The sequence below is a fragment of the Rhineura floridana genome, chromosome 7 (genome assembly GCF_030035675.1).
Source record: "Rhineura floridana isolate rRhiFlo1 chromosome 7, rRhiFlo1.hap2, whole genome shotgun sequence".
NCBI classification, from domain to species: Eukaryota; Metazoa; Chordata; class Lepidosauria; order Squamata; family Rhineuridae; genus Rhineura; species Rhineura floridana.
The window spans coordinates 48,980,593-48,995,308 of record NC_084486.1 but is presented as its reverse complement, the minus strand read 5'-3'; the positions used below and the strand labels follow the sequence as shown (position 1 = coordinate 48,995,308).

The following is a 14,716-nucleotide window of genomic DNA, read 5'->3' as shown; positions in this document are numbered from 1 at the left end:
TGGAGGTTATGTTCTGTTTCTGTTTTGGGTGCATTAATGGTTGAATCTGAAACTGTAGTTTGATGTAAAATCAATATATTGCTCCTTAAGCAATGACTCTAGCTGTTGGAAAAAAGAAACCTGGCCTGCCCCAAGATGCATGTGTTCAGCCTGCTATGCTTAAACCACTCCACTTAAGGAAAGGTGGGCATGGTCAATTAAAAACGTGGAGCACACCTAGAATTTTGCTAGAATATATTTCACCTCCCATTGTTTTATTTTGTGCAAACTGAGATGCTTCTCATGTTCACTGGAAAATATTCTGCAGAATAGTCAGTGCCATTATTCTACAATTGTTTTTGGAGATTTTACTCTTGCAAAAGTGTTGCTGTACTTCACATATTCACAGAAACAGAAGCAAAAGAAAATGATTTATTATAGGAAACATCACTAAAATTTTAAAGTAAATCAAACATATTTAAAATGACTATCTGAACTCTATCAGCTGTCTTAATATTGTTGCTTTCTCCCTGCTAAAACAAGACCAGCACAGCACATGTCTTGTTTCTGTTATTTGGATTGATTGGATGTGTTGCCACCACTCACATATGCTCAGAGGCACATGTTAGCAAATTCTTCCAAACTACACAGGAAGTGGATTGAACTGTGAAAGACCAACCCAAATTGTGTTTGCATTTTGACCAATTTGTAGGGCAGTACAATATATCAGAGAGGAGATCAGGTCTCCTGCTCCCCTGGTGCATTCACTATAGGTGCCCAATTTCCCTGCTTTTAAAAGTTTGATAGAAATATCTGTTGGCTGTAGGTACGTTCTTAAACCGCAAGGTTTTTTGCCTATTAGTCAATTTTTTTGCTTTTTAATCCGGGAGGTAAGAAATGGGATCCTGTGCAAGTTTGCTGAGAATGGCTTGATCATTTGCATGCTTATTGAGTTCAGTGGGATTTACTCCCCTGAAATCATGCTTAGGATAGGTGAAACTGGCCACAGGGGTGGGGAGGGAAGGAGGAGGAAGGGCAGAGAGGAGGAGGGGGATGGGAGCAGTCGGGTGTGTGGGGAGGAGGAGGGGAGGTTTGATCATTTGCATGCTTATTGAGTTCAGTGGAATTTACTCCCGTGCAATCATGCTTAGGATAGATAAAACTGACCATGCTGAGAGTTGCTAGGAGATGCCCTGTTCCTCTCACATAGCTTTGATTAGAGCGGCTGACCTTTAACCACTCTGGCCACTGGAGCTCTGTCAGGGGAATAGGAGTCTCCCCTTAGCACACTTCACAAACTATACTTCCCAGGATTCTTTGGGGAAAGCCATGACTGTCTAAAGCGAAATAAAGGTCTAGTGTGGGTGTGGCCCCCTGATTAGGCAAGCCAAGCAGCTGTGAGTCTGGCTTTTAGAATACTGATAGTTGATTCTTACTGAGCATGCCCGGCCTTATCATTGATTCCAATGCTAAATTTCTTAAATTAATTAAAAAACAGCCAGGCATTTTTTTAACTTTTAAACTGCAGAAGATGGGGGCAAGGTCAGTAATAGGATTACAGGTACTCTGTGACCATGGCTGATTTTTAATTAATTTCAACAAATTATGAGAACACTGACAGAAAAAAGTCCATCAGGGGTCTGTTTCTCTCTTTTTTTTCACTTTAAACTCTCAATATTCTCTGACTGTTTTGCGTATTGCCACAAAAACTTGGAGAGTTGATAAGCAAACGTTTCTGAGTTCAGGACTATAAAGATTGTAAGGTTTTGTTTTGAAGTGAGTTTATGGGAAGTATCAGAATGGCATGGGGGGTATTTTCAATTTAACATTGTGAGAATGCAAAAAATCCATGCTGGCTATAGTATATATGGCTATAGTATATACACACTCTCATGGCTGTATAATAACTCCCACAAGATGGTGCTATTTCCACAATTAGTACAAACAATTATGGTTAATACCTTTGTTTTGTGCTTCCTTCATGTTGAATAGCAAAGGGCCTGTGAAATGGTGTGTACTTTTATATAATTCATATTGTCATCTTTTTGGAAATACAAGATGCCTTGAGACAACAGGTAAATATTTAATCTGTACTGAAAATGTGGATGATTATCATTACACAGTAAAAAACGGTGACGTCCTGCAGTTTACACGTATTGGGTTTATACTTTTATTTTCCTATCACTTTCTTTTATTGTTAAGTGTTGGTGTTGTGCCTGCAAACTAGGGCTAATAATATTTTGAGAAAGGTGGGATGTATTTCAAGTACACAGATACATAAAAATCACAAACTACTGGTTTATGTAATTGTATTCAAGAAGCTGCATCAGCTTCCTTAGTATGTCCTTCCAATAATTTCCTGGCTGGTGTTCTCTTTGCTGTAAATTGCTGTTAATTTCCCTGGTTTATGACCTATCCCTTAGTTGCTGTCAGTGATCATTTATCTACAGATGCACATGTGCAATATGTAAAATCTCATTGAAGCAAATTGCTACAATGCTTTGTATTTGACTTGAATTTTGTATACTGTTTTGAGAATTATTCATTTCTTGTAATTTTTTTTCTTGAGTTCTGTTTAATATATTGTTCTGAGATTTTTGTATTGTGTGACCTTTATTTTTGAATATGTTTTTGAGATTACTTTTTAAGTTGCTTTGAGTTTCATTCTGAAAAAAGCCACTAATGAATATCACTAATAATAGTACTTTTTCCTTTATACTGAAACATTGAAATTAGTTATTTTCTACTTCTACATTAAGCATATGTTACTTGCAGGGGTGTAGTTGTGTGGGATCTTGGGAGAGCAGGGTACCAGCAGGGTCCCTTTGTCTCCAGCATCCTACAAGCCAATCAGCACAAAAGAGGAGTGTATTAGCCATTGAGAAGAGTCTTCTAACATCTCTTCCCTGACCTTTTCTGCTGATTGGAGCCAATTAGAGGGAAAGGAGGTGAGTCAAACACTGGGAAGACTCTTGTCAGTGCTAACCATTCTCCTCTTTCATGCTTATTGGTTCCTAGGCATTAACAAGGATCTCATTCTCAACCCCACAGCAAATAAAGCAGGAAGGGGGGCATCACTGTGATTAACATGAAGGGACCCTGCACTTCTGAATTTGCCATTGCGTTACTGGTTACTTGTAAAAATATTAGCACTGCTTTATTCAGATGTCATGGTTTAGCATGATGCGAATGAGCCTAGCCCTCTCCCTGGGCTCTGTCTGTTCTTCTCCTGCACAGCTAGGCCAGACCCTACTATTCTCCTACATAGCTGGGAAGAGGAGTTTCAAAGATTTGGCTTTCAGTTTTAATTAACCATCATTTCCTGTGTTCTCTGCACAAACTGTGGTTAACATTAACTTTTGTTAGTTTAAACAAACCAGTTTCCTGAACCACAATTTGAAGTTGACTCCTCTTAACCAGATGTAGGCAACATGGTGTCCTCCAGAAACATTGAACTACAACTCCCTCCCCCCTTCAGCCAGCATGGCAATGATCAGGGATAATGTGAGTTCTAGTTCCAAACATCAGCTAACCACTGTTGGACGACACAGGATGTGATAACTGTAAGTGAAAGCTTCTGAACTCCTCCTCCAAACTGCAGGAGGAAGAGGAGGAAAGAGTGCATGAGCCTTGGAGAAGGCTAGGTTCCTTCATGTATTGCTAAACCATGGTTTAACATGGCATCTGAGTGCAGTCAGTGTTGAATAGTAAAACCCTTTTTCCTGGCCTTTTGCTTTTTAAAATGAGTACCATACTGTGACCCTACATCAAAGTTATGGTAGTAAATTTTTCTACCTAGTAGCATGATCTCCTAATACCGCATGGGTACAATCTAGCCAAAATGCAACACTTTGCTGTCCCATTGATTTCACTGGAAAAGTTGAGCACATGCTTAAATCTCTCCCATTGAAAATACCTTATTTTGGCTAGATTGTGCTCTATGACATTTATGGTGGTGTTTTCATCAAGGTAAGTTTCTCTTTCTATAAACCAACTGTCTGATGGTTTAATGAATATGTAATTTTTCTTAGCAAACAACACCCAGATATTGAAAAAAACCCAGTATCAGATAGTGGGAAGTTAGTAGTATATTCTAGGGCTTCAATATGAAGTTGGAGAAGGGATGGGTGTGCATGTCTGAGGCATGGTTGTAAGAATCTGAGAAATAGAGATACCTGAAAATATTTGAAAAAGGTATTAGAGATGTTGAAGAGAGGCAGTAGGTTAAAAACAAACAAAACCCTGAGTAGCCACATATGTTTGGAATAGAATGATGTTGGATGAAGCTGAGGCTGGCAATTCCTAGGTGATCATGGTTGAAAGAGAAGTCTAAGGGTTTGATTTATTCAGTTAAGTATTTACATTGTCTTGGTATTTTATTTCCCAGTAAATATAAATATTTAAAATAATGACTTACTTTATAGCAAGGGTGTCACTAAAATCAAGTCATGATAATGGTGACTTTAGGCAGGTATTTTATTTATTTATTTACCTCCCTGTCACCATAAGGTCCCAGAGCAGGTCACAGCAATATAAATATGTGATATTGAAAACAGTTTAAAACAAATTAGTTACCAGAGTAGAGTGGGTCCTGTTAGGACCCATCTAATATATATGTTGTGCTGATGTTATGGATTATCAGCACAACAGTGTGGGGATCTGGAAAACTTATTCCATATACTTTCATCACTGTTTCCTTTGGAGGTATAACTTTCTTCTATTTCAGCAAACATAGCTACAGTATGTGGATAGCATTGCTATATAGTTTAGTCACCAGGTGGCACTGTGTGTTAAGGTAGAGCTGTGACTTTCCTATTTTCTGTTATGTTTAAAGGGTGGGGGAAATAAAGTCTTTGTCTTTTGACTGGTGTGTCCTCTAAGCGAGGGGTTTCCAAACCATGAGCTTCAATCAGGTGGTCTGCAGCCTGCCCACATTAAATATTCATCTCGATTTTTGCTTGCTGCGTTTATTTCTTATATTGTATATTTATTGTATTTTATCATATTGTATTGAATTCCATGGAATGGAAACTGTAACAAAATAAAACACAACATTAGAAAAAGCAGCAATAAAATTACAATTAAAATCATACAGCACCTAGCACAGCACATTACAATTGTTACAAAAATCATTAAGTGGCCCATCAAGATGCTGAGCAATTTTCAAGTGGTCTGTGGGGAAAAAGGTTTGGGAACCACTGCCCTGAGCCTTCCATGAAATTGTTTGAATTTATAATTGTTTGAATTTATTTTGCCCCTTACTGTTTTTTGGCTATGACTTCACTTGAATTTCTTGAGTCTGCCAAACTTGGTTGTGTCGGCTTACTATAAAACTATTACTTTTTGGTTTTTCCAGTGTTTCTCGGCCACACTTCCCTTTTGTTCTTCAGTGTCCTTCCTGCGTATGTTCTGCTTCCCTCTGGCAGCAGCCAAATTGGCTAGTGGGTGAGGGTGTTTTTTCCAGTCTCACTTGGTTGCTGTCCCTCTTCTACTCCACTGCAGAGCCAGTGCCATGTATAAGTTTGTGGCATGAGTGTATAAATGTATATGTGTCTATGCATCTATGCACAGATATATGCACACTGATGAGAACTACAAATGTCAAGCAGCTCCCTGAGCCTGTGGTTGTTGCTGGTGAAAGGTGTGACAGACTAAAGAGGAAGATGTCCCTCTTACCACTGGCTTGACCCAGGGCAGGTAGGGCTGAAAAGGTAATTCTGAAGCGTAATTTTGATGCCTGGGGTCTACAGGAAGGAAAGAGCTTAATTGTCTATTGAGATGTCTTAGATTAGCCTGGGGCCAGTAGAGGCTAGTCTGTTAGGGTGAGTGGGGCATTGTCCCACTATCTGGCTGCCTTCTTACTTACAGCCTGCCGAGGGGGGTGGCACTGGCTCTCATCTTCCATCTCAGTGCTGCCTTTGTAGAATTCAGCATGGTAGAAGATGGAGACAAAACTAGAATTGGTTTGCTCCAATAGGCATTAGCTGTGGCTTCACCAGCTATTATTGCCTTCCATCCTGCCTGTTCCAGGGGGCATTAGCCACCCCTGTCTTGGGATTTATAGGTACTTAACTAGAACAGTGATTGCCAAACTTTTTCCCCCCATGGACCACTTGAAAATTGCTGATGGTGGACCATTTTCTGCTTATTGTAGCAATTATAGTGTGCTGTGCTAGATGTGATGGGATTTTTAATTGTATTTTTACTGCTTTTATCTCTTATATTGTATTTTACACTGTTGCAATTGGCATTCACCCTGTCAGAGCTTGGAAAAGTTACTTTTTTGAACTACAGCTCCCATCAGCCTAATCCAGTGGCCATGTTGCCTAGGGCTGATGGGAGTTGTAGTTCAAAAAAGTAACTTTTCCAAGCTCTGCTCCCTGTCCAGTACACCCCAAAATCTGCAGATTTTGAGAGGGTGTGGGGAGTTGCAGAGAGAAAAGTGAGGAAGGTGCAGCCCTGCTGTGAAAGCAGAAGTCAGTTTCATTCAAGCATGGACAACTTTGGATGCAACCCAGTGTAATCGCCTCGTAACGGTTTGTTTTGTTAACCATTATTTTTATGAGCTCTGTAAGCCACCATGCATATTACTTCATAGGCAGAAAATTGGGGTTATAAAATAGGAAATCAAAGAAAGAAATTGTGAACTTGATATTTGGATATTTAGGATATCTGTGCTAAAATTGGTATTGCCCTATATTATTTTCATTTTATTTTGCTTTTTTTTTTTTGTCTAAGGAGGTTTTCCTGGAAGGAGTGAGGTGGTAGAATGGACTCAAGATAATCAATTCTGAAGATTTAAAGATTTGAGCAGATGACAATGATTCTCCACTAGGGGGCTGATTGTGCAAGATGTGTTGGAGTTGTATTTGGCTAGAGGCATGCAAAATGAAATGTGGTAGCATAGTTGAAGGCTGTACATTTGTATAGCAATCATTGTTTATTTTAATAAACAGGTATTTAAGAAATGCTTGTTATTTGACATGGTAAAAGAAATGGACACTTTTGGACTGGTATTTGAGTGCTAAGATATGAATAATAGAGTTGGGATGTGATTGGCTGAACACTTGGCTTCACGAAATGAAGTCTTGATTTGGCCTTCAGGTCTTGAATTATATCTTTCCCAAAGGCAATTTTGATGGCATTGATAATGTAACTATGTGGTTATTTTATGTGTAATCTGGTACTATTACTATTATTATTTTTAAAACCGGAAAATTTGATGTTTTAGAAAAGTTCTAAAAGAATGGTAATCGCTAACTCAAATGTCATTATTTCTATATACTTGACAGGTCTGTATATGATGATCAACCAAATGCACACCAAAAGTTTATGGAAAAACTAGATGCGTGCATACGCAACCATGACAAGGAGATTGAAAAGATGTGCAATTTTCACCACCAGGGCTTTGTGGATGCTATTACAGAGCTTCTTAAAGTAAGGGCTGATGCAGAAAAGCTAAAGGTAAGTTGCTGGAGTTATGATTATAATGACTGCAAGATAGAGAAAGGGGTTTTGTGCCGCATATAAGATTTTCATAATCACACATTTCTTTTTAAAATATATTGCTACTTTTGTGTGTCTGCAACTCTGACTTAATTGCCATAAGTATCACAATGGTAAAGACAGAACTATTTTTTTTTTTAAAAAAAATTTAATTAACAATGCAGCAATTGCATGGCAAACTCCATAAAGTATGGTGGATCTAAATATTTTAGCAAGTTTAATCTTTTTGTAATAGCTGGTATAGCACAGTGGGGGGAAGAGCCTGGCTGGGAATCCAGAGTCTGTGAGTTCAAATCCCCGCTCGTGTCTCCTGGGTGTCAAGGGCCAGCTAACGATCACCCCCACAGTGAGTGGCTCAGGGGTTACGTGCCCTGCCACCTGTGCAGCTGTGGGTAAGCTGCATAGTCCCAAGGAGCCCAGCAGGGAGGACTAGCCTCAGAGGGAGGCAATGGTAAACCCCCTCTGAATACCGCTTACCATGGAATCCCTATTCATAGGGTAGCCATAAGTCGGGATCGACTTGAAGGCAGTCCATAAAAAAAGAAAAACTTTTTGTTTGTTTTTATATGAGTGCCTAAAATTTTGCATGGGATCTCCTTCCTCAAACACATGGTTTTCAACTTCCTCAAAGGGCAGTTGGAATTGTTGGGATTGTTTAGAAACGTGAGATTTTTCTCCAAAGTAAATTGTCCAACTAGTCCCTTTAGCTCTCTTTACACATTTGCAAGAAAAATATGCACACCAGGCAGAATGAGCATAGTTCACCAGAGGTTATGACTAGAACAGCATGATGTAAAGGATATTCAGATAACAAGAGACCAAACACAGCATCAATGAGGTCATTGAGCATCTTTGTTCAGAAATTAATGAGTTTTTTAATAAAGTAGAATGTGCTCCCTTATGATGATGACCTAATGAGTCACTTAATATGTGGGAAAGTCTGAGGTCAAGCTCTGCCTGCAGCTGCGGCATTAAAATGTTGCTGTGGCTTGGAAATTTCCACATTTGATGCTAATCAACCACCCAGTGTTTGCATTCAGCAAAGTATGAATGTTTAATTAGCATAAAATGCAATCACCATTTCTTGCAGACAATGAATGGCACATAGAGCTCATTGAGGTTATCAAAAAGGGACCAGTGGTCAATTGGGTCATTGATTTGAATTGTTTGACAGACTCACAGAAACGAAGTTCAAAAATCCCAAGTAAATTTGAGTAGTTTGCCACAGAATCTATTGGAAAGAACTGTCACAACGAATTGAAAACAAAAAACCTTGGTGATCAAAAGTTCAAGTTCAAGTTGTAGAGTTAATTTGGATCTTTATTTCTTTGTTCTAAGTTTCTCATGAAGCATGATCTGATTACAAGTATGAGCAGTCGCATCATGGCAATATGTGCATATTTGTCTAATAAAGGTGAAATTATTTTTAAGGTCCAAGTTACTGATACCAACCGAAGGCTTCAAGATGCTGGGAAAGAGGTGAGAAAGTGGTGCTTCCTATGTGCTTAATGGACACTTTGTAGGAAATGACATATGTACAAAATTTAATTATACTGTGTTTGAAAATATCTAAGGTTATTGCTCAAACGGAAGAAATCATCCAGTGTAGATTTCAGCAGAGGAATATTACAACCGTGGTTGAGAAGCTTCAGTTGTGTCTTCCAGGTGAGTTACAAATAAGGTGGAATACCGAAATGGTAATAGCAAAGCTAGAAGTATGTACATTTCAGCAGGGTCAATATAAAATTACTTTCATGTTGTTTGTCATACTTTTTAAAAAGAAGATATCATTTTGGTCCTAAGCGGAATGTGTCAACTGAGATGCAGCATGTTTAGTTTTGTTCCCACTGTATATCCAGGATACAGATAGCAATAATGGCTTAATACATATATAACATTGGTCATGCAGTTATGTCATTTAACACAGGCATTCTCTTGGTCTCCTGTTTTAATAGTTGTGTTTTATTACATATTTTAATTATAGATGTTACTTTTAGTGTTTGTGGTACTAGTTTTTATATTTTGTAAAACTCTTAGAAATCTATTTTGGCATCAAGTGATAGATAAATTAATAAATAATACTAATATTTACTCATAACTGAAATCTGAAGCTTTAGTTTCTACTTTCTACTTTATTTATTAAGGGATTTTTATACCGCCTCCCACAGCAATCTTGAGGCAGTGTGCAAAATAAAAAATGTAATACATTGAGACACAATGTAATACAAACACAACTGAAAACAGGTAGAGATGAAATCATTCAGACACTGGAAATAAGCACCAGCAAAAGGCTTTAGAGGGAAGCTCAAAATTCTCCATCTACCTTGTCCTGAATTGCCATTGCTACATATTTTAGCTGCTGAAACCTTGTACATTGCCTTTCTGAACATGCCCACATGGTGTACTGCTTATAAAAACTGCTCTGGCAGAAGGCAGTGACCTTCTTTTGTATATGGGTGTGTGCGTGCTGTAGCTTGCAAGGATTACAGTAGGTTGGCAAACACTGCACTATTCCCATAGCTAGTGAAGGAAAGGGTGCTATCAATGGCTAAAATGAGAAAATGTTGAGGTTGGCTTGAACTTACTGTTTGATTTTGCTCTCTCTTCTGATTGTTCACTGCCCCTTGCTCCCCCGCCCTTCACTATTAATTACATTTCCTTGCCATTAACCCCCCCCCCAAATTATTTTATCTCTTATTGTACAGTACTGGAGATGTACAGCAAGTTAAAAGAGCAGATGAATGTAAAAAGGTGAGTAAAATTCTTTTTAACTGAAGTATTTCTTTTTTATTAATGACTGGGTTCATCCACTGTCTTCTGTAATTACCCATGGGATAGTAAAGACTACTCTGGTCAAGACATAATGACTCTTGGTCTGGTCTTTGTATTCTTTTCATGTCTTTGTTTCATGTCTGTTGTTACAAATAAACAGATATTATGAGAAAAATGAAACTTTCAGGAACTTAATGATTGCCTTGAGAAAATCAGCTGTTTTACACTGCATGAAATGCAATGAAAATGTTTTAAGTTATGTTTATAATGGCACTTGATTTTCTTTATCATTTTAAAACAGACTGTGAATAACCAGTCCACCATAAGAATGGCAAAGAAGTCTTCCTTGCTCATTAATACTTGCTTTTGGCTGGAATTTTATGTAACTGGGGGTAAATCCTACTGAACACAGTGGGAATGACTTCTGAATAAGCATGCTTAGGGTCTTTCAAAGCACTTTCTAAACAATCATTATATTTGTAAAACAGAAAGAAAAAAGTTATGATCCCTCTCTACTACTTATATGATATTAATGTCTGTTGTTGGACTGTTTAGTGTGAATGCAATTATTATAGTTATAGCGCATGTTGAGATTTATTTATTTATATTTGTTTTAAAGCATTTCTAAACCACTTAAAATATTAAAGAACTCTATAAATGGTGTACACTATGTACAATACAAAAACAATATCTATTGAAACAAAATGCAACCTAAAGCCAGCCAAACGATATAAAAACATATAAAAGTGAGTAAAACCGATTTGGGGATTCATGCACATTCTAACTTCTGTCAATTTGGGGGATATAGATAGAGAGATGTGTGTGAATTTACATATGTTGAAGAATTTTAAAGTATCTGAATAAAATCTGGTGGGAGGCTCTATGGGCATCCTGTGAAGGTAAGTTATCCAAATATTAACTTTGGGACCTCTTAATATTTTGCTCTTTGCTCCTCATTGATTCCCCCCCCCATTTTTTTTGTTTCCATAGGTTTATCTCTCTCTCATATAAATTCTGACTATTTATTTAAAACATTTTTATCCTGTTCCTCAGCCAAAAAGCTTAAAAATATTAGTGAGAAGACAGTCCTTGCCCTCAGGTTTGCAATCTAAAGGACATGACACAAAAGGAAAAGGTGGAGAAGAAAGAAAACTTGACACTATTTCTTAGTTACAGAGTTTGCATAAATGACCAGCTGGAGGAGAAAAAATCCAAGAAGGGAAGGTGCAAAAAATTGCTGGTCTTTCAGCGGAGCTGATGGAGAGGCGTGCAAGTCCATTTCTCTCTCACTCCTGGAACCTGATCAAATGCATGCTGTAGATGACAGCTGAGAGGAAATTATCATTAGACATGATGATGACTAATGCTGAAAATGTGTTTTTCTTCTGTACCTTTGATTCAGAGTTAAAAATGGGGAACCAATGAAAGCATCTCTAACTTGTTAAGCTGCTATGCATTATGCATAATCGTAATTCAGCACGCTACGCTAGCCAGTAGATGACATTCCTTTTTACAGCAATTGCACACCATGAGACACTTCACAGATGAAAACAGGAACACTCCTGTGCATGAGTGGGTGGGACTAGGGTGCAGAGTCTGGAAAGCATGGGCTGCTAGAAAATGGTGGGGCAACCACAACCCAGACACGAAATGCATCACAAGTAGAAAGTGGGAATGAAGAGTGCATGAAAACAGCTGGCTCCAGATGACAAAAGTAGCGAGGCAAGCTGCGCACATCACATGGCAATGCATAAAATACATGGATATTTACTATATTGCATTATACCTTTTTGGAGGATGTTGTTGAGGCACAGCAAACTGACTAGGCCAGGGTTTGCCCACCTGGTGCCCTCCAGATGTATTGGAATACAACTCCCATTAGCCCCAACCAACACAGCTATGTTACCTGTGCAGGATGGCAAAGCCTGCACTAGCCCAAGATAAGTTAGTGCATTTATGACCAGAATTCTTAAGCAGAAATCATAGTTAAGTGTGGACACTAAATACAGCATATATGGCATGGAACTCTCTGCAAAGATAACTGAGCATGTACTAGAGCAGACAATCATGCCTATTGCATTACAGTGAGGGCAGCAAAGAAGGCTTTGTTCTGCTGCCTCCATTGCATCCTCAAATAGCCATCCAGCAGGGCTCTTCTGAGTACTTTGGGGCTTATTAACATATTTTCCAATAATGGGCTGTTGGAATCCTTGGAGGCCTATTATGACAGGTTTGCTAGGTACTTTGAGGGTAAAGAACATAAGAAAAGTCCTGTTGGATCAGGCCATCTAGTCCAGCATCCTGTTCAAGTGGTGGCCTACTAGATGCCTGTGGGAAACCCAAAAGCAGGACCTGCGCACAACAGCAGACTCTCCACGTGATTCCCAGCAACTGGCATTCAGAGGCATACTACCTCTGACATTGGAGGTATAACATAGCCATTGTGGTTAGTAGTCATTGATAGCCTTATCCTTCATCGCTCACCTTTGGTGACTTGGATGCCACAGTTTTGAGAGGCTTGGGCCTGGCCTGATTTTGCATAACAATTTCCAGCTTTTCAGACTTGAGAAGATGGAAAGGGTGCTTGCAGCAGATTGGTTGACCACTTGCCCTCTTGACCCTTGACCATTGTGGATAACTCAAACTTGCCAAAGAGGTTGACTGGGTCTAGGGTGTGGTGTGTTGTGATGCAAGGAAACTGTACCTGCCACCCTTATCGAGAAAGTAGTTTTGAGTGCAGGGTGGGCTTCTCAGGAGCAGAGGCATTGCTCCTGCCTGGTTGCTGATACCCTCTTTCTGGGGAAATGCTTGAGACAGTGATGGTGGCCCAGTTATAGGCACTCCTGGAGGAAACTGATTATCTCAATCCATTTCATTCTGGGTTCAGATCTGATTTTGGAAGTAAATTGGCCGTGAGCTCCCTGATGGATGACCTTTATTGGTAGCGGGACAGGGGAGTGAGACTCTGTTATGCTTGCTCAATATCTCTCTTTTTTTATCATTAATTTTTATTCAAATTTTCAAAAACAAAACAAAACAAAAATAATTAAACAATAAAATAAAATGTTGACTTCCGATTTGTCGCAGATCAGTTATAGGTCTACAATATATAACAAACCTGTCTCTTAAATTATATTACAAAATCACTTTCCTCCAGTAGTTATCTTATTTAATCATCAAATCTCATAAACATTACTTTATTCTTTCCACAAAAAGTCAAAGAGAGGTTTCAATTCCTTGAGAAATATATCTATCAATTTTTCTCCAAATAAACATGTCAATTAATCCATCTCATCAAATCTGTTAGGTCCAATAATTTCAATAGCCATTCTTCCATTATCAATATTAATTCCATCTTCTATCTTCCATCCTTGCACCCATAATAATCCTGTTAAGTCCAGTAATTTCAGTAGCCATTCTTCCATTATCAGTGTCCCATAATAATCTTGCTGTCATAGCCATAGTCATATAATAAGAGTCTGATGGGAATTTCCTTTATCACAAATATTTCCTTGCCATCGATTCTGAATGTGTTGCTGAAATATTGTTGTAAAGTCATATCTCTGTTCTTCTTTTTTACGAAATGCACTGGCACATCTCTTGAGAGTTTTTCCATTGTCACATATCTGTAATTAATTCCATAGATTTTTTCTATGTCAAACTCCATCACATCATTCCAGTCCAGAAATTTATCCAAGACATTGATAACATTATCTCTAATATCTTCATTAATTTCTTCAGAGACAACGTTGAATTCCAAACAGTAAACTTTATCTCTAATATCCATAAACTCCAAGTCTTTTTCCAGTTCCACATTTGTTCCAATCTCCAGGGCTTGCATCTTCCCTTTAATTTTTCTTTTTTCATCTTCTAATGCTTGTCCAGTTGTATCTCTGATCTCATCAACCTCCTCTCTCACAAGATCCCCTATTTCTTTAAGCTCCTGCTTCATTTTGCCAAATTCAGTTTTCATCTCCTGTCTATCCTGTCTCAGGGTTTGTTTCGTTATCTCAATCTCATCCATTATTTTCTGAAACATAATTACTTCCAGGGTCTCAGCCACTTTCTTGATTGCCATTCTTAAAACCATGAAGAAAAAAAAAAACACTTCTTATTCCAGCAACAATTGGGTTAATATTCCAAGCCTGATGACATCACAGTGTAGACAGCACAGCCTGCTTTATCTCTTATATGTTCAGGAATGCAAAACAAATTTAGTTCACAGCATCAAAACAGTTAGTGGCATCTTGAACAAGCAGATTCGTCAAAATGGAATAGACCAAAAAAATAGTCCCAGACATATAATACTCCAAAATTCATAAATCAGATTTATTTTTTTTTCTCCTCGGAATAGAAATCCCTCATCCGTTTGTATCTTTAAAATGCACAATTCCAGGCCAGCTTTTTGCAATAAAAACAAAGATAAGCTTTTTCAATTTCTTTCCTCCTTAATTTCGTG

The 14,716-nt window shown here is 38.3% G+C and overlaps 1 protein-coding gene across 10 annotated transcripts in view; it reads left to right on the top strand.

Annotated features, from left to right (window-relative positions):
- EXOC6 (exocyst complex component 6) overlaps window positions 1-14,716 on the top strand; it is a 143,315-nt gene that overhangs the window by 23,407 nt on the left and 105,192 nt on the right. For all 10 annotated transcript variants that reach the window (XM_061635528.1, XM_061635532.1, XM_061635531.1 and 7 more), the window contains exons 2-5: window positions 7,272-7,443; window positions 8,917-8,964; window positions 9,060-9,150; window positions 10,191-10,236. In XM_061635528.1, the coding sequence (XP_061491512.1) occupies window positions 7,272-7,443; window positions 8,917-8,964; window positions 9,060-9,150; window positions 10,191-10,236 (357 nt within the window). The remainder of the gene's footprint in view (window positions 1-7,271; window positions 7,444-8,916; window positions 8,965-9,059; window positions 9,151-10,190; window positions 10,237-14,716) is intronic.